At 30.9% G+C, this 20,600-nt stretch overlaps 2 protein-coding genes across 2 annotated transcripts; one reads left to right on the forward strand and one right to left on the reverse strand.

Annotated features, from left to right (window-relative positions):
- The first annotated feature begins 540 nt into the window (after positions 1-540).
- On the forward strand, positions 541-1,200 carry LOC129292427 (trypsin inhibitor B-like). The gene has a single exon (XM_054929979.1). It carries the CDS (start codon positions 541-543, stop codon positions 1,198-1,200), a length of 660 nt encoding a protein of 219 aa, XP_054785954.1.
- Positions 1,201-4,794: 3,594 nt separating this feature from the next.
- LOC129292428 (trypsin inhibitor 1A-like) lies at positions 4,795-5,472 on the reverse strand. Its single transcript, XM_054929980.1, has one exon. The coding sequence runs from the start codon at positions 5,470-5,472 to the stop codon at positions 4,795-4,797; it is 678 nt and encodes a 225-aa protein (XP_054785955.1).
- Between the last annotated feature and the right edge of the window lie 15,128 nt (positions 5,473-20,600).

Below are 20,600 nucleotides of genomic sequence, written 5' to 3' on the forward strand. Positions count from 1 at the left end.
ATTTTGAATAAGTCAAATGTTTTATTTATTACATTTAAGGGCCCCATTGAAAAAATGTGAAATTTTTTTTAAAAATCAAAATCTTAAATAATTTTTAAAATTAATTAACAATAATTTATATTGTGATTAAGAAAGAGCATTTTATTTTCCCGGCCTTTGCTTTCAGAGTTCAGACTTTATCCTCGACCAGTAATTCAGTAATTCAATATTTCAATACGGATCGTTCATTATTGAGAAGGGCATAAAGTGTTCACCTGTTGCACGATAAGAAGCCAAGTGCGGAAGATGGAAGGAGTAACCCTACATGCATAATTATTGTTTGGTGGCATTCTTATCCATCTGATTCTTTTCACGTGACTAAAAACTTTAGAAAAATTCTTCCAATAAAAAAACCTAAGAAAAATTTAATCGTTTATTACAAAGCATTTCGAGCTTCACCTTGATCACTCCCTCGTTACCTCTATAAATACAAGCATCCGAATTCCCATACACTCACACCCAAAACCAACAAACCCTATAGTCTTCCATAGCCACAAATCAATGAAGCCTACTGCATTCCTTTCCTTCCTCTTCTTCCTTCCCTTCGCCTTTACCGCCACCGTCGTCTTGGCGGAGGTGGTGATTGACTCCGACGGCGATATAATGAGAAACGGGGGCACATACTACCTGTCATCGGCTGCTCCTATCGGAGGCGGAGGCATTTTACCTGATACCATAATTAACCAGGGTGATCCCAAAACCTGCTCAATCGCTGTGGTTTCAAAATTGAACACTGAAGGGTGGGAAGTAACTATATCTTCTCCTATCAGAGCTGGCTTCATCTCCACCACGTTTCCTTTGAACATATCGTTCCCTCGTTTAGGACGTAACGTCTGCACCGGCGATTCAAGAGATTGGGTCGTCAAAAATTCCCTTCCTGTTGGTCAGCCTGTGATGATTGGCAGTGCAGAAGAATTTGGCTCTGCTTATGTTCCTGGTTGGTTCTTTATCAAGACCCACGACTCAGAAAAGCATTACTATAAGCTCGTCTTCTGTGAGCAAGGAAAAGATCGTTGTGGAAACATCGGCGTCAAACTTGATAATGCAGAACGACGGCGTTTGGTTGTCACCGATAAGAACCCACTGGTTTTTAAGTTTGACAAGTTTCACCAAAGCTTCGCCTCCGATTTGTCTATGGTGGTGTCAACTGGGAACCTCTAGAGCTGGAGATCCATGATCATAACAATAAATTAATAATGATAATAATGTAACGGTGATGGTGATGTAATTAATAATGTGAGAGTGGCATACTTATTGCACTTTCATATATTTTATGTAGTTGCTTATCATATGAATGAAAATTACATTATCATCATCAGTTAAATTTCTTGAGATGCTTCAATGCCACCCGTATCATAATGTTAAGCTTTACACAGAATGTTTACATTTCAGTTTCTCTACACTTACCTCTCCTTTGCACGTTATATCTCCTTATTTCAATCAGAGCCGTTCAAAATGAAATCAATTTGGATGGTTTTACTATACAAGGAGGCAGGAACCGGAGAGTTGGGGTACGGTAGACAAGAGAGAAGACAACCAAATAAACACGTTCGATGCTATGTGTGAATCACCAAATAAATTAGAAGAGGATCGCCACAAAGATGTCGAATGTCGAAGAGAACACTGAAGAAAGAATCGAATGTTGAACCCTATATATGTATCAGAAGAGATCAGGATGAGAGCTGTGATCAGGGGCGGAACTAGCTTAATAGTTAGGGGGGGCCAACTTTTAGAAAACAAAAAAAATTATAATTTGGAAATATTAGATACTAGATTATGTACAACTATATATACTTTTTAAAAAAAATTAAAACGTTCAAAATAAAATTATATAGCATACTTATGTTCGCTCTGATCCCTTATACTAAAGTACTTTTCAAAAATAAACGTTAGTCTAAATTATAAGATACCCAATTAAGATTTCAAATGATACTGCATTTTTACTCCCTATAATTTTAATGATTTTTTGTAACTTAAACAAGGCATGATGAGGTTCTGTTTAATTAATAAGGGTATTAGTGAATATTGGTATTAGGTAAATATTAAAATATTTTGTAAAAATAAAGCAATCTAATAATTTTTCTTAATCTACATGAAAAAATGTTCAGAAGTGTATATAAAGGGTGCATTTTCTAAAAGCCCTACTTAGTCTAAAACACCTAATAATTGATAGTTTTTATAATTATTTTTTCAACTATACTCCTATTTTATTTATTACTTTTTTTTAAAAAAATTATACATTGAAATTTTAATTATCATTATTAAGACACTTATAAAAAAATTTAATGAAAATATAACTGAAAAAATATACACTTTTTTAAGAGATTAAGATTTTACCTAACTTTTTTATAAAACTGTATGTATAATTTGTGTATATGTGTGTGTTTAATATGAAAGATTATTTTAATTGTGGTGTTATGTCTACACCCCCAATTTTTGAAATTACCGCGTTAACGTGTGATGAGGCTAACGTGTGATGAGTTTACATGATGCCCCCTCTCATCTACAAGACTTGAAGCCCCTGAGCAAGATGGAAGAAACAAAACAGGGAGATGGATTCGAAAATGGGAGATAATAGATGAAGCATTAGAGACTCTTATGAAAGCTTTACATTTCCATAGTGGGTTTCAAATTAAGTTTGCATGTCGGAAAATGAGAGACAACGTTTGGCAGGGAGAAGAAGAACAGTGATAGGAAGAGGAAGAATAGTGGAATAGTGTGGGTGTGTGGGAGATTGCGTGTGCGAGTGGAGCAAAATAAAGAGGAGATTTTTTTTTTTAAAAAAGACATGAAAAGATGGTGTAAATCGGTGGGTGGAGTTTCATTAGTAGGCATTTTTTGTAAGTCATGTTTGGCCTAAAATATAAAATATTTAGTAGTTTTTATATTTTTTTCAACTATATCTTTATATTTTTTATTTATTTTGAAAAATGGTCTATTAAAATTTTAATTGTCATTATTAAGGTAATTCCATACAATATTTAATGAAAGTATAATTAAAAAGATACTCCTTCCATTAAAAAATGTAAGGCATTTTTTAAGGAGTTGGATGTTAAAAAATGTAAAGCATTTTTATTCTTTCGAGATGTAATTATTACTTTTTTTTAAAAGTGCCCCTATTGATAATAACTTTATATTTATTATAGGATAGTTAATAAGGATAAATATAAAAAGATAGGGTTAGTTTGAAAGTAGGTAAGAACTTTATTAGAGGTAAAATTTAGTTAAAAATATATTATATTTTTAAACAGAGGAAGTATATGCTTTTTTAAAAGATTAAAATTTTAACTAATTACTTTGAGAATCATAAAATAATTACTAATACCCTATAGTATGGACCGAATGGAATAAGCATTAGTTTAATTATACGATCATTAATTGTTTCTAATTAGTTAAAAGTAGTTAAAAATTATTTAGTACAGAAAGATTATATATAAATTTATTGATTTATTAATGGAAAATATAAGTTTTTATAACATACCTTTTTTTATTATTTATGGTATTTTTTTATTGGAAGTACTCATATTCGAAACATTGTCGGATATAAAATATAGGCACCTTTTCCTATCAAGAATTTGATATAACATTTAAATATATTGTTATAATAATATTATTATTTTTTAAGAAACACCTATTAAATATTGACCCTACTAGGTTAAGGTCCTCGGTCTGCCACTAGTCCACCCTTAGCTATGATATCTATTAGAACTTAGAAAATTTAATCTGTGTTAAATATGCATATTTTAAAAGTAAAATACTCTAAAATTTAAAAACTTTCTCAACATTTAATAGAGGTGAAATGGTAAAGATACAATAAGGTGCTTTATATGTAGAATCAAAATAAATATTCTCTCCCTGTTCTATAAATAGGATCAAAGGAGTAAATAAAAAATTCTTAACCTTTTGCCTTATAAACATGATCAAAGAGAGAGAGAGAGTGTGTATTAATCATAAAAAAATATGATAGGTAACACTCTTATTAAAAATTTATAGTTTCCAATCCTTATTCCAAAACTAAGTGCATACCTTATTACCTTTGCAACGTTACATCAATCATCGGTCCCTATAGTTTTATCTTGTTTTGTTTTTAATTTTTATAGTTTTTTTCAATGCTTTTAGTTTCCGTAATTTCAACAAGATTAAGTGACGTTTGTTACATAGGTCACTATAGTTTCAGTGTTTTCAATTGTTTCAAATTCTATATGGACTAAAAACACAAAAAACAATACTACATGGATATAAAGCAAAATTTGATAAAACTATAGGGATTAATAATTATGTTTTTCCTTTAAAAAATTAAAACTATAAGAGCCAAAAATCATGTAAAATTGTAAGGATAAAAGGATTATTTTTCCCTAAATTTAAACATGAGTCATAGGCGAACAGTAGTGGTTCGGCTTTTGTTCGTTTTAAGCAAATTTTTTAGTTCAAGTCTTGCAAACACACACATATATACAATAAAAGCTATTACTTGGAGAACTTTGTGTTCAAGTTTAATTCAACTTGATATAGATTAATCAAGGATTATGACTCTTGAAAACTATTAGGCATAAAAAAAATTAACATTATTAATTGATGAGTGGCGCAAAGCATGTCAAGATGTTTTTTTTTTTTGAACAGATGATGATAATGGAATATTTATTAGTCATAGAGATAAACTGGTACATGCAGTAGTGGTCTACGAAAGTGAGAGCAACGAGTATGTCTCACATTATCATCATCATTATTTCTAGTTTCAGACGTTCACAGTATAGTTCACACCACCATAGACAGATCGGACGTGGAGCTTCTCCTCCATTCTTTGCGAATGGTAAAAACCAGTGGCTCGTTGTCAGTGACAACCAAACGACGCTGGTTCTGTTTGTCGACGTGGACCCCGACATCTTTACAAGCGTTTTCTTCCTCGCAGAAGACAAGCTTATAGTAATGCCTTTCCGAAACAATAAGCTTATACCTCTTGATAAAGAACCAACCATGAACAAAGGCATCACCAAATTCTTCAGCACTACCGACTATCACAGGCTTTCCGGTGGGAAGGGACGGCCTCGTGACAACCCACTTGGATTGATCGGCACAGTTGTTGGGTGGTAAATCAGCGAACGGTAAGTTTAAGGGAATGTTTGTGGTGAGGAAAGCGATTCTTAATGGAGATGATATGATTGTCTCTCGTCCTCCATTGAAGGGATCATCAACCACAGCGAGTGTGCATGAATGTGCATGCATAATGGGAGAAAATATAATCCCACTTCCTCTAACATGAGAATTAGGGTTTAAGTAGTATCTCCAACCATTTCTCACAATGTCACCATCAGTGTCGATCAGCACCTCCGCCGTGGTAGTGGTGAAGGCAGAAAGAAGGAAAAAGAAGGATGAAAATAATGCGGTAGGTTTCATATTGTTTGGTTTTGGTCCAGATTCAACGAAGAGAAACATCAATTTATAGAGGAGGCAACCATGATTTATATTAAACATTGATTTACAATAAAGTTTCAAAATAGAGATTTTATAACAGTTAGGTTCTCAATATTTTTTTAAAAAATAAGTTATAAATTTTGATTTAAATAGTTACAGTTAAAAATAGAAATCTCAATTGCAAATTGAGATTTATATTTTAGAATTTAAATATCTTATTTGCAATTAAAATTCCTGAATTTGTAATTGTTTGAATATTTAAACTGATTTTACAAAAAAAATTTATCTAGGACAAAACTATCATAAATTCATTATTTTGGGACTTTAATGTCATTCCTCCTAAATAAAAGATTAAAAGCTATACAAAAGCATAGTACAATAATTTTCTTTTCTGTGACAAAGCCAACTGTTAAATTAACCGCTCAGTGCTCAGCCCTTGTTGATAAGCATATGTGAGGAATTGGCGCATCTTCCAATTCCATAATCATCTTGGCCAATACTTAGGTCGAGGTAAAGAACCTTTTTTTCCCTTTAATGCAGACCATGTAATAAATTTGACGATTGATGAAAGTATTTTTTAAAAAAAATTCAAAAAGAAATTTTATATTCTCAATTTAAGAGGATTTCGAAAAAAGAAATCGTCGTCTTTGAATTTGTTTATGATTTGTTTCCTCTATATATCATGCGAAGCAAAGTGATTCAGAGACATGTAGTACAAATTATCGATATTATTCCACAATTAATCGTAATGGCAAGAGTGATACGTCTTGTCTTCTGTGTTTTTAAAGAATGAAGGCGGGGGATTTAAATCCTTTAAAATTAATATTCATGAATTCCTGTAAATTTAGTATATATATTTTTATTCATTTTATTATTTTTTATAAAATATAAAATTTTTGCACTTTTTTTAAAAAGTAAATTTTAGGAAATTCACATATTCTTCCATGGAAGGGACTGAGAGACGAGGACTTGAAATACATTAATCTTGTCATTGTTAATGAAGTATCAATGTCAGGTTTCGTGCTAACCTTACATTCTCTGTTCGCTCATGCTTTTTCCGTGGCACCAAAATCAATATCAACATCAATATTAATAAAATGTAGTGTAGATAAACGACACAAGTGTTCACAAGTCATTTTTTTCAAAAAAAAAAGAAAAACTAGCACGAATCCCATGAGATACACACATAATATAATAATTGAACCAAACTCAATCGTTTACAAAGCATTTGAAGCTTCACCTCGATCACTTCCTTGCTTTCATGATGATAAAGGAAATTAGATTAAAGATTTTTTTAAATATCTTAGTTACTACTCAACCACATCTGTTGAACTTTTGGCCATACTTAAAAGCTTTATTCTTTACTAAGATAACAAATTCACTAAGGTTGCATTTGGATGAGTGGATTTAAGTTGGAAATTTAAATTTAAAATCTCATATTTTAAATCTTACATTTAAAATTCATAAATTCTAAATTCTTTGTTTGGATAATATAAAAAATTCTAAATTATAATATTAAAAGAAACTTAGAAGACTGATCAAAGTTGATGGTTCAAATGGCCAACTTCCATTAGGATTAAATAGCAAAGGCTATTGGGACTGTAGCACCAATGATGATTGAGACGGGACAGCCAACTTTCACTAGGACCGGATCGATGGTGATAACAGGTACTAGATGGCTGCCTTCCACCGGAACTGGACTGACTGCGAACATTGGGACTTGATCGACCGCCTCCCATCGGGACCTGACCTATGGTGATCACGGGGATTGGACATCCTCCTTCCACTGGGACTGAACAATCAACTTCTATAGGGATTAGATCGATGGCAATGACTAGCATCGAACGTCAACTTCCACTAGAATCGTACTGATGGTGACCACTGGGACTGGACCAACTACATCTAGTAGGACTAAATTGATAGCGATGACTAGGATAGGACAGTCGACTTCTATCAAATCGAATGGCCGACTTTCATCAAGAAGTAGAAGTTAGTTGTTAGGTCACCGTTGTCGCAATTGGTTTGATTTAAGTGGAAATCATTCTTCTGGTCCCCATTGTCACCATCGGTCTGATCTCGATGAAAGTAGGTCATCCATCCCCATTATCATTGTTGGTTTAGTCCCGCTGGAAGTCAGTTTTTCGATCTTGGTAGTCACCTTTAGCTATCTGGTCTTTATCGTCGCCATTGATCCAGTCCTGGTGGAAGTTGGCCACCCAATCCGGGTGGTCACTGTCAGTTTAATCCCAATAGAAGTCAATTATTTAATCCTAGTGATCGCCATCAATTGAGTCCTTATAGAAATTAGCTAATCAATCCCTTCAATTTAGTCTCAGTGGAAGTTGGTTAGCCAGTCCCCGTCATCATTATCGGTTCGATCTTGGTGGAAGTTAGCCATCTCGTCCTAGTCGTCGTAGTCGGTTCAGTCCCAGTGAAAGTTGGCCACCCCATCTTGATTGTTGCTGTCGGTTGGGTTCCAATAGAAGTTGATCATCTAGTCCCAGTCAACGATGATGGCTTGTTTCTATCAACTTTGGTAGTTCGATCCAATTATCATTAGCAAGTCGATCAAGCCTTTGTGAATTTAGGTCAAATTGTAAAAGAGATTGATTAGGATTTAAAATAATAAAAGTTCAGAAATGATTTCAAATTATAAAGAAATTAAGGTAGAATTTGGATTTGGATTTGACAAATCCGAATCCATATTTTAATTTTCTAAACAATGAATTTAACTCAAATCTAAATCTAAATTCAAATCCATATGTATCCAAACATAGCATAAAGTCAATATTTATTCAAACTTCCTTGAAGCTCTCTTGCTTATCCAACATGATTTCAACCAGAACCATCCTTTCTCAGAATCCATCAACAAGATTGGGAATCTTATTATAAGAGACTTGATGATAACTATCAATCATACCTTTATTAGAAAAGCAAACAATTGCATAAACTGGCTTGCTTGTTAGGTTTTGAACAGAAATTTAGACTTTACAATTCTTGTCAATTCGTCTCTTGGTTGTAGGAGTCTTTTAAGCTTTGAAATAACTTAATTGTTGTTTCTTGCACTGTTTACGGTGGTCTTGTTATTTAAAAAAGGGGCAAAATACGTTAACGCACAAAACGCGCTGAATCACAAGTATGATTTTCCGTTCATTAATTCAAAGGATTAGACATAATACATGAGCGATTCTGCAGTGTTCATCATATGTGAAGGATATAATAAAACCAAACGGGACTAAAAAAAAAAAAAGCGTGCATATCGCATGTGTTTCGAATTGGACCCCATATATTATCAATTTCAGCCAATCAATAATTGCACGGATGCCTCTTTTTATAAATTAATCATTTCAATTGAAGAGTTTTAACAGCCACCAATGCATTGCCACATAAGCCGCACTTCTATCATTCATTGAATAAAATTATCACATTCATAATAGAAAAGAATATTAAGTAAAAAAAATCTTCCTCATAATTAAATATAATATAACAGGGACGTGCTTGAAGAAGATTTGAAGCTCAAAACAAAAGTATTAGTGAGGCACAATGTGTGTAATTGCCTCTTTGAAAAAAAAATACCCATCTTTATATTGTTTTTCCTGATTTTTTGAACTACAAAATTATATATTAAAGTTTTGTCATCAAGAAATTCTAATGAAAAGCCAAATTGATCTTATAGAGACAGAGACAGAGTTGAAAATTATCCCTTACAAAGTGTTTCCTGTCCTCCTCCATCTTAAATATTCTCGTAGTATGTGAATGATAACTATGACATGTGGTGGCAATAATTTTTTAGAAAAAAGTAATAGAAAAATCCAAAAGTTATGGCCATTGAATCGATTGATAAATATTGCAGATCCCTTACACAAGATAGGTAAATTATTCATGGAATTGATATTTTTCAGCGAGGTTTTCAATTTTAATTTGTTACACACACACACACACACACGTTTTTACCGCCAAGTCCAACTCAAGTATTGCCTTCTGTTTTTCACATAATTGTTTAAAATTAGTGACTTAAAACTTTAACTGTTAAAAAGAGACAGCATTACACTTAAGCTTTGCCTCCGATCAGTCTATGGTGGTGTGAACTGGGAAACGAGGACGACGACGACGTGAGTGTACATACTTGTTGCACTTTGTAGACCACTACTTTATATGCAGTTGTTTATCATATTAATAGATATTATATAATAATGTTTGGGTGATTCTGCACATATAATTGGAGAGACATGTTGCAGAAAAGAAAATCTTGTTTGGAACTGTAAAGGATATAACTCTTGTTTGTTTAATAGTTTATACTCCAATACAGTGAAAAGAGATCGCTGATGGGCTTCATATAATGCATGTACATGTACATTGTGCCATTCATGTTGCATTCATACACTGGACTTGCTTTTATGATGCTTCTCCACATAGAAGGAGATCATCCGCAAATATCAAACGAGAAATTATAAGCCCCTTACGAGTCACATTTGTCAAAACTCAATATTATAATGAAAGGGACTGAAAGAGACGAACATTGATATTGTCACTGTAAAAATCAATGAATTATCAAATAGTCTGATTCCCTCCTGAACACACTATATAAGTCATTTTTTAAATTTTACTTGGTCCAAAATATAATACATTAGGTAGGTATTATTATATAAATATATTTTTCAATTACATCCTTATTTTATTGAGTAATTAATGAGAATATTTTAAGCAAGTTAAATATTATATTTATTACATTCAAGGGCATGATTAGAAAGATGTAAAAAATTTTAGAAAATAAATATTTTAATTTTTTTAGAAACATAAATTAGTTAAGCCATATGTTTGCTCATGCATTTCACGTGGCACCAAAATCAATATTAATATTTGATAGAATACTCTTTTTGGACTATAATATAAGACATGTTCTAGTAGTCCTGGTTTGGTTCAAAATATAGGATATTAGATAGTTTTATAATTATTTTTTCAACTAAAGTCATACTTCATTTATTACTCTTTTTTAAAAAATAATGTATTAACATTTTAATTATCAATAATTATCAATATCCAATCCCATACTGTGGTCCCAATGGGAGAGAGCTGTTCAAATCTCTCTCTCTCTCTCTCTCTCTCTCTCTCTCACACGCACACACACAGAGAGCCTATTTTAAACTTTATAATATATATATATATATATATATCACTCTCTCTAATTCTTCTTATGTTTGTATAAGTCGGAATGCTATTCCGTTAATGCTAAAAACATATCAAAGATTCAGGAAATGTATTTTTTTTTAATTGTAAAAATTATGTTTACTCCATGGAATCTAAAAATGACTCACATTTTATCATTTTATAATTTGTGAGTAGAATAATTAAAAAACATTTTAATAATTGAAGCCATTGGAAACCCCAAATCAATAATGTGCATGTAGATGCATGTATAAGAATTAATTGCATTTAGATATGACAATTGACTTAAAATCCAAAACAATTAATTGAAATTTAGTGTCATAAATATTCAAATATAGAGTACAATAGTCAAAGGCCTCCAAATTGTTGGTTGTAGTATAAATTAAGCCCTCCTGATATTCTTCATCCACACTAAACTAATTAATTCACAACATACAATTCTTCAAACTCTTGTTAGTTCGATACAATGGCGAGGGCGGCTTCAACCATCAACTTGGCTTTTTCTGCTTTCATGCTTCTCATCATAACATCAGGTAACTCAATAACATTAATTAATTTCAATTCATCGGTTCCACTCGTTAATCTTTCATTTGGTTAAGGCCAATAAATATAATCAAATATACATGTGTTTGTATGGCTTGGGAATTAATTAGTGAAAGGATATTATATTGCAGGTTGGTGTTCAACTTCAAGAGCAGCAAGAGAAGCCAGAGAAGGAAGCGCAACAAATACATTAGGGTGCGTTAAAGATCAAGATTGTCTTTTAATTTGTAGTGTTTGGCCTGGAGGTCAAGGCTGTCCTCATTGTATTAATGGTTTATGTTCCTGTAAATGTCTTCCAAACCCAAACTCAAACCCTAGTTTGCCTCTCAACAAACCTTAGGATTTCTTGACGGTTAATTATATCCAAAACAATGTTCTCTATTTATAAACAAAATTTTTATTACTTCTTCTCAAGTGAAAAAAAAAGTTTTATTGTGCGTAAAAAAATGCAGAAGCTTCATTTAATAATATATATACTGTCAAAACCAACTATTAACAGTTTGTCTCAAGATATTCCTCCAATGTTCAATTATCTTGCTGCTCTTGAAGTTGAACACCAACCTCCAATATATTTATAACATATAGGCTTCTATTTATAACCCACTGTTAGGGTTATTTTATTATTTAATTTAGTTTGAGCAAATCCCTAAACCCTAGTCACCTATATACAATCAGCTAATTCGGGTCGTACTCACAACAAATATACGCTAACTCAATCTATAGGCCGCTATTTATAACCCACCATTAGAACTATTTTATTATTTAATTTAGTTTGATCAAATCCCTAAACTTAGTGACTTAGATACAATTAGCTAATTCAAGCCACACTTTTGAATGGAAATTAGATTTAAAACAATTTCTATAAATATATATATATATATATATAATATCTAACAGATAATGTAATGTTTATGCATATGATAAAAAAGTAATTAAAGTAGTGGGCAAGAGGAAACTGTGAATTCTCCTCTTGTTGGTAGAGAAGGAATATTTATTTTAGTCTATTTATAAGGCACCTCAATAATTATTATATTAATTTTTATCATTTTGCTCCTATTATATGTAGAGAAATTTATTAAATATATTAGTATTTTATTATAAAGTAGATATATTTAATAGGGGTAAAGTTGAAAACTTATTGAATTTTTAGATAGAATTGATGAGATTTAATATTTTTCTTAATTTCAGTGAAAATATTAGAAATGACTTAGAAATAAGATTAGAGAGAATATATTTTTGAACAAGATTAGTGCTTTGGCATCTGATTGAATGATACATATCCGAGTTAGACTGACCTCATTTTTAATTTACATGATATATTCATTAATTTATGGACATTTTTTCTGGCCAGAAAAAATTATGGCCATTGAATATTTTATTGATAAATTGAGGATTCCTTACACAAGAAGAAGTAGTGGCGGAATTCGAGTACTCTTCCTTCAATTCTCATATGGGAATTTGGTCCAGGTTATATAGAGATATTGAATTATGAATAATGTCCTTATTTTGCATTTGAATTTATATCTAAATATTATACAAATATTTTTTTAAGCCACGTTATTCATAAACTATAAACAAAGCGTGACTCATCACCCTCAGGCTTTGTGTATATATATGACACCCACTTTCTAGTAAGAAAGATAAATTTCATGGAATTGATGCTTTTGAGTGAGATTTTCAACTTTAATTTGTTAGTTTTATATGTTTCCACCACTAAAATCCACTCAAGTATTGAATGAACTTTGATGAGCATGTCAACTCAACGCTTAACAAAATCGTGAAATAATGTAGCAATAATCCATTAAAACTAGTGTAAAATTGCCACTCTGATGAATAGCATTATCAGATGCATAGAAACACAATCAAGAATTTGAATTTCTGAGGCACGTTCCCGTGACACACACCTCTTGAATTTAACAAATTCAAAACTCAAAAGTAGCTTAAAGAAAATAATTATGAGATAAACCAGAAAAAAATATAAATCAAGATCATAACAAGGCAAAGAAGATCGGTAACCTGCTGGCTTTGATGCCACATATTAGAAAAAACTGTATTAAATTAGTTATATGGATTTATCACATACAGAGTACAGTAAAAGACGATTTGGTGATGATTTGAATTAGAATCCCTAGCAATAGGGATTGGGAGAGATCCGTCACCAGTCACTAGCCAGGGTCTCAGAGAATCCTCCTAAAGCATAATAATTTGTCATATGGTAACTCAATTTATAAGCTTCTATTTATAACTACCATCAGGACTATTTTATTATTTAATTTAGACTTAATAAATCCAAAACTTGGATACAATCAGCTGATTCGGGCTACACGCATATATTTTATTATCCTTAATTATATATCATAACTTGATGATATCTTAAATGAGATATTATATTTAAAATAATTTCTATAAATATATATATATATATATAATATTTAATATCAAACAGATAATGCAATGTTTATGCACGTGATAAACAAGTAAATAAAGTAGTGGGCAAGAAGAAACTGTGGGAACGATGACCAAAGAAAAAGAAGAGGAAGAAAAGAGGCTGATAAGTTGTGAATTTGGCGTGGGATTGGTAGAACCTTGGCTAGAATATAAAGTTACAAATTTATCAAAAAGAAGTTACAAACTTGAGAATTGAAACTGCAAATTCTAAAAATTTGGCACTTTGAAATTGATTGGAACATAATTTGAATTATTTGATCTCGTTGAAGCTAATATGTCATTCTCCCTTGTATTTATTGGGTGTCGGAATTCTCACTTGCGGTATACCCCTCTCACATACTCCCCTTCCTGTGCCTTTGCGTACTACTGCGCCTGTGGGTGCTTCTACTTCCTTAGTACTTCCCCCATCAGTCTCCTCCCTCTTGCCAAACATATATATATATATATATATATTTATTTTAATTTTTATAGTGATTCTTTTGTCACATGCGCCCCACTTCCTTCGCTACCTTGTGCCTCAACCATTGGCGCTTTTCCTTTCTTCTTTGCCATGACAAAAAATAGGGATTTCAGATGAACCCTACTATAGACCTCTTATTGATTTTTTAGTTCGGATAAACACAGCGAGTATGAAAACTAACCCCAAGACCATTCATTTGGGTGAATATCTAGCCCAACATTTTCAAACCTACTAAAATAAGCCACATAATTGTAAGACTAGTCAAATAATAGCTGGCATGCCAACTAAGCAATTAACACCTCAAATAAACGGACATTAGAGGCAATAGATAAATTTGTCACTTTTACATCTATTCATGTCACATTATAAGTATCTATGCCTCTTTACCCTATATAATATAAACTCATCTATCATATGACAATAATAATATAATATTAAAATATGCAGAATATCATATAACAATATGATATAATAATAAAAAACCAGCAACAATATCAAACAAAAGTTGCAAAATATCATAATATAAAAATAACATGATAATTCAAAACGATATGATAACAGTAGAAGAAGCAGACTATTCACCAAAATCTAGATAATGTCAAAACAGTACTTGTGGTAATATTCTTTAGAATCAATTTCCTTAAACAACGAATTTAAAAAAAAAAAAAAGCACCAAAATTTAGATCGTCAGAACCGTCCTCTGAATCAACAGGAAGGATATAAAGGAAGCAATGGGATATTTGGATTCAATAGAAAATATTTAGATAGGAAGCAATTCAGGACGAAAAATTAATAAAAAAAAGATTAAAAAAAAACCTCAGATTATGCGGAGAAAAACAGAGCGCTAGAGAAGAACATAACACTTCTGGGGGAAAAACTCCACCTTAAATTGTTGACCAGAGAAGAAGTAAAACGGAGCACTATCATTCACTGGAGAAGAAAAATAGAGCACAACAATGACAATCCCAAAAAAAAAACTTTGGTGTATACTAATGTGATAGTTGATCAAATGTATAGAGGCCTTGGTACATATATAGTTGTGCGTGAACTTGAGCAAATAGATGGGTTTAGAGAAGAAGTGGTACTGGACAATATCATTCTGTGGAGTTACAAAATTTTTCCTTTTAAAATATGTCGGAGATTGTTGGATATTTAAATAGTTTAATGATCTTTCAAAAGGAACATTTATTTTGATTAATAATATTAATTATCATTTAAATCTATTTAATTTGTAATTTATAACTTGCCTAATGTCATTTAAAATTTTTTAATTATATTAATTAATAATAATTGCCTAATGTTCATGAGCTTTTGCTTATAAAAGGTAATGCAGAGCACATAGTGGGTGCTACTATCCCAAAACTTTGGGCACTCTCACTCTCCTCTCCTCCCTCCCCTTGTGTTTCTTATGAGTTACTCCATGATTTTTATTATTATGTCACCTTATTCATTTTATAGGAAGGTTTCACTTAATCTGAAAGAGTTCCGACAACTGTATTGAAAATAATTCAGAATAGATTTTTTATAGGATATGCCAGTAGAACGACATAGCACAGTTTAAGAAAGTTTTGAATTTGAAGTAGGAAATAAGGTAAACATTTATTACGCAATGCTATTTGGAAGATTGGATAGATTTTGATTTAGTGTTTCTTGATTTTAATTGTAATAAAATTCTCTGAATCATTGATTTAATGGATAGCATGGATTTTACCACGTGGGTATAAACACCCAATGCTTGTAGTTGCAACAGACATAGAATTCAAATCTGAGTTATGAGGAGCTGCTTATCAATTTCAATTATTACCATTACTTGTATTTATTGGGCGTTAGAATTTTCACCTGTGATATGCCCCTCCCACATAACCCCTCCCTCCTGTACCTCTGTGTTACTGCATCCCGTGGTTCTTTCTACTTCCTCGGTACTTTCTCCCAGTCTCCTCCCTCTTGCCAAACATATATATTGATTTATTTTTAATTTTTATATCAATTAAGTTATTAATATTATAATATAATTTAGATTTCTAATTAATCAGTATATAATTATATAAATATTAAATGAATCACTATTATACATATTTTATTTGTTAAATAGAATTCAACAAATTTAATAATATTATATACATTTTTATCAATGTTTGCATTTTAAAAAGCAATTTCCTAAGTTCTTTTTTACAAGCACTCAATGTATTATTTCACTTGCTGCTCCTTCATTTGTTTTCACCATGCTATTCATTAGGTAGGTACTTTGCTCAAATGCGAGTTCATTTCAGTTAAAGTTGTTTCTTCGATCCACTTTTGACTTAAAATGAATTTTTCTTGTGTTTGTTTGTTGTGTCTGCTTTGAGGCCCATGTTATCATGGGTCACTGTATGATCATCAAGAAACTTAGTGTGACTTCATTTGTTGGTTGGTGTACTGGACACTATCTCCTCTCTTTCTTCTTTACCATGGGGGCCAAGGCTCTTCAATTCCTGTGGGAAATTTCCACTTGCTTCATACTCCTTAGACTCCTCAAAGAGTTCAAATGTATAGAGGTTGAGAAGCAAATTTTCTTCGCAACTAATAGGTGTCCAGTTGTTGCAGGAAAGCTTTCAAGAAGTGATCGTTTTCGTTATATCTTTTCTTGTCGTTCTTTTTAGTTGTTGGGCTTTTATGTTTTTATTTTACTGTTTCATGCTGCTTTTGTTGAATTTCTTCATTTTGGTTGTGTCGGTTATTGGGCCTGAGAAATCAAACTCCTGATCTCCGAGACCATCCCATGTTGTATCTTTTTCCCCCCTTTTTACTGTTAACACATATTGATTTCTATTGCAAAAAAAAAAAAACAATACCTTTTATAATAATTTATACATTTAAAATTAATTTTGACTATAATTAAAAAAATATTTAATTTTATTAAAATCAATTTTAAAATATAATATTCAAATGTAATAATATTATAATGTAATTAATTATAATCAAAATCAATCATACAAATCAATTTCTTTCATAATCAATATTTTTAATTAAAATCCAAACACGCTTTAAGAAGGTTATGCTGAAATTTAAATATTATATTTATCATTAAAACTCTTAAATTTATAATTATTTAAATCAATATTTCAACACATTTTTATAAAAACTTTGATCAATAAAATAAATTTAAGGGACCACATCAATAAATTAGGAAAACTGAAAGGACATAAAATTTCATTAACCTTTATTAACAATCTAATTGTCATTAATTTTTTTATCATAACATTAATTTAATCTTTTAAGAATCATCATTCCCCCTTAAATTTATGTTGGTTGTTTTGTTTTTTCTTAAAAAATAAATAGGGTTCTCATTTTTCCTTCAAAAATTTTAAATGCATATCATATCATATTATGTATTTTTTAACATTTAATATGGGTAAGAAATTGATATGAGATAAGTATGCTTCATTGTCAAAACATTTTTTTTATATAATGCACATGTGTCTAGCTATCAAAGACAATTTTATTTAAGGCAGGCTGGTACTAATCCTTTATTTGAATGGATAGAAAAAAAGAAAAAAAACTATAAGTTAAACCTTCTCAAAATAATAAATAAATTTTTTGACCAACAAATAATAAAGAATTTTATCATTTTTGAAATTTTTCCCTCCCAAAACTGTTTGGTAGCTAAGAATCAAGAAGGAAATGGAATATGTTGACATATATGTTTGGTATGTAATAATTATGATATATTTGGAAGAATCCAAATTGCCCCTTCTTCCTCCACAACCCACCTTCTTCCTCTGTGATCTCTTTCTTCCTCCTCCACAAACCATCTTCTTGTTCTCAATGCAAATTCATTGCTTTTCTTCCTCTAGCGACGTTAGATGGTTTCTTCCTCTTCGTCCATCGCTGACAACAGCCCCCATTCTTCTTGATCTGTCAATGACCACTACTCACTAAGGACATATAATCCACTTCAGAACTGCCAAGGAGGAAGATTGAAAATCTCCATTAAGCTTCTCAATTCTCACCTTTGTCACTTGTTAAGCAAGTTGGTCATGGTGTAGCGATGGAATAGAGGATGGGGGTGCACCGTCAAAGATGAACAAGCAGAGAGAGAAAGATGAGCAGAGGAAGGGGTACATGATCATGGCTTCTCACCTTTCTTTGTAGTGTTCTTGTTTTGTTCTTTTGTCCATCGGCTTCTTTGGTGACCAATTGACCATCGATGGTGGGCTAGGAGGTAAAGGTGGGATAGAGGAAGATGAGAGTTCTTTTTAAGAGAACATTTTAATCTTTTTATACTTTAAAAATGTATATAAGATAAAATTGTATTAAGATTCTATCTACATATCAAATACATTGTTATAATTTAATTATATTCCAATTTTAATTTTGATTCTAATTTTAATTTCAATTTTAATTTTATTAAAAATTCTTTCATTATATCAAAATGAGGCTTAATTTTCTCCTCTCTCTATTTTTTTTTTTACCTTCCTCTCTATCAAAACTACACTTCAATGTAAGAATTTTAATTTTAATTTGTCATGACTTGCAAAAGCTAGTCCATTAGATTTGATACACCAGGCCCAGCACACTGTAACTATTGGGCCTCAGTTCCACCGGCATGGCTGGGCCACTTGGGCGCCTATTACATATGTCACATAGATGGAACTCTTCTTTACCTTGGATTTGGCTTGGCTTCAATGGTTACACGCGTGGGGCCGTAATTAATCCGTCTTCCTCAAGGATTGTCCGCAATGAAGACTTCACCTTTCTATGGGGTTTAAATCCAGGATAAAGCCTTCACGTGAAGGTGATCGAGTAAAAAAAAAAAAAAAAAACAGATTTACATTAATACTGATCAAGGCACCAATGAAGACAATACGTAGCAAAATTTTTTTTGACAATATATTTGGATTAATAAAAATTTAAATTTGAGTCAAATATTTCATTTAGATATATAAATTTAAGAATTTGAACCTATGTCTTATTATAATTTTTTTTTATAATTTTAAATTTTTTTATATCTTAATTATTTAAAATTTTTGTTATTTTAATCTTCTCGTTCTCTTTGCATTTTTATTGTTAGTACTTCTGTTAATTACTCTCACCTATTTTTTAATTATATCTTGTTTTCGTCTTTTACTTATTACAAAATAAAAGATAAGCTTGTAAATTAAATATTTTAAATTTAAAATTCAAATTTAAATTCATTAATTCAAACATCATATAAATTTATAAGGTTTATTATTTGTCCGATATGAGTGACTTAGAAACATATTGGACTCATGCAAATGATATTATTCCTCGAGTAAATTTTGCATCCATGTCATTTAATAGTGAAAGGGACTCGAATAATTAAAAACAAAAAAGAAGACAAAATACGTTAACGTACAAAACGTGCTCAGTCATATATGCTATCTTTTTCCGTTAATTAATTCAAAGGATTGGGCATATAATCCTTGTGTGCCAATTCTTCAGTGTGTCATTATATGCGAAAGATACATAAAACCAAAGGGACGAAACAAAAACGTCCATATCGTAATTTCAAAATGGGCCCATATATATTATTTGAATTCAATGATGGTTTAAATTTACCTATTTAATAAGTACATATCTCAATTATAAAGTTATAAATATTTTAAAATTATCAAATAAAATTCTCTTAAAAATTTAAATTAACTCTCATTATTAGAACACTTCTTAAATGTGTTGTTTTCTCTAAAAATTTAAAATTTGGTGCTTTTTAATTATCATGTGACATTTGTCCCAAAAAAAAATCATCATGTGATGAAATCTGTGATAATTATTTAAACGATTATTCCCTTTATTTAAAAATGTAAGGCATTTTTAATCGAATCTCATCCTCCAATAAAATAGTTACTTACTTTCAAACTAATCCTATTTTTTATATTTACTCTTATTAAACACCTACAATAAATATAAAGTCATTCATCAATAGGTGCACTTTTGAAAAAAAAAAGTAATAATACACTTCGAAAGACTAAAATTACCTTATATTTTTTAACATTCAACTCCTTAAAAAATATTTATATTTTTAAATGAAGGGAGTATATATTATCATATTTTGTGAGACCCTCATTCAATTTTAATATTTATGTTCACTCCCTGAATTCAAATATTATATAGACTACCAATTTCATCCAGATCAATAATTGCACGGATGCCTCTTATACTCTTTTTTTTTTTTTTAACCAGAAGGTGCCTCTCTATATTCAATCAATCATTTCAAACAAGGAGTTTTCACTTTTACCGGCCAGTATATTTAAAAAAAATTACACTAAAGGCGCACCTAAAAGAATTTATTATAAAAGCTCCCATAAAATTTATAAAATACTTCTAAATTTTAGATTTATGTATTTATAACTTGGCAAAAAATATTTATAATTGGGTAACGAGCATTTACAACTTGCAATAGATTCCAGTTACCCAATTATAAATGCTCTTTATCAAGTTGTAAATGAGTAAGATTTGAGAGTATTTTATAAATTTTATAGGATTACTTGATAATAAATTCTCTTTTGTGGGACTGAAATGTAATTTTTTCAAT

This window comes from Prosopis cineraria, unplaced genomic scaffold (assembly GCF_029017545.1).
Source record: "Prosopis cineraria cultivar Desert tree isolate PC_DT_omini unplaced genomic scaffold, ASM2901754v1 PC14, whole genome shotgun sequence".
Classification (NCBI taxonomy): domain Eukaryota; kingdom Viridiplantae; phylum Streptophyta; class Magnoliopsida; order Fabales; family Fabaceae; genus Prosopis; species Prosopis cineraria.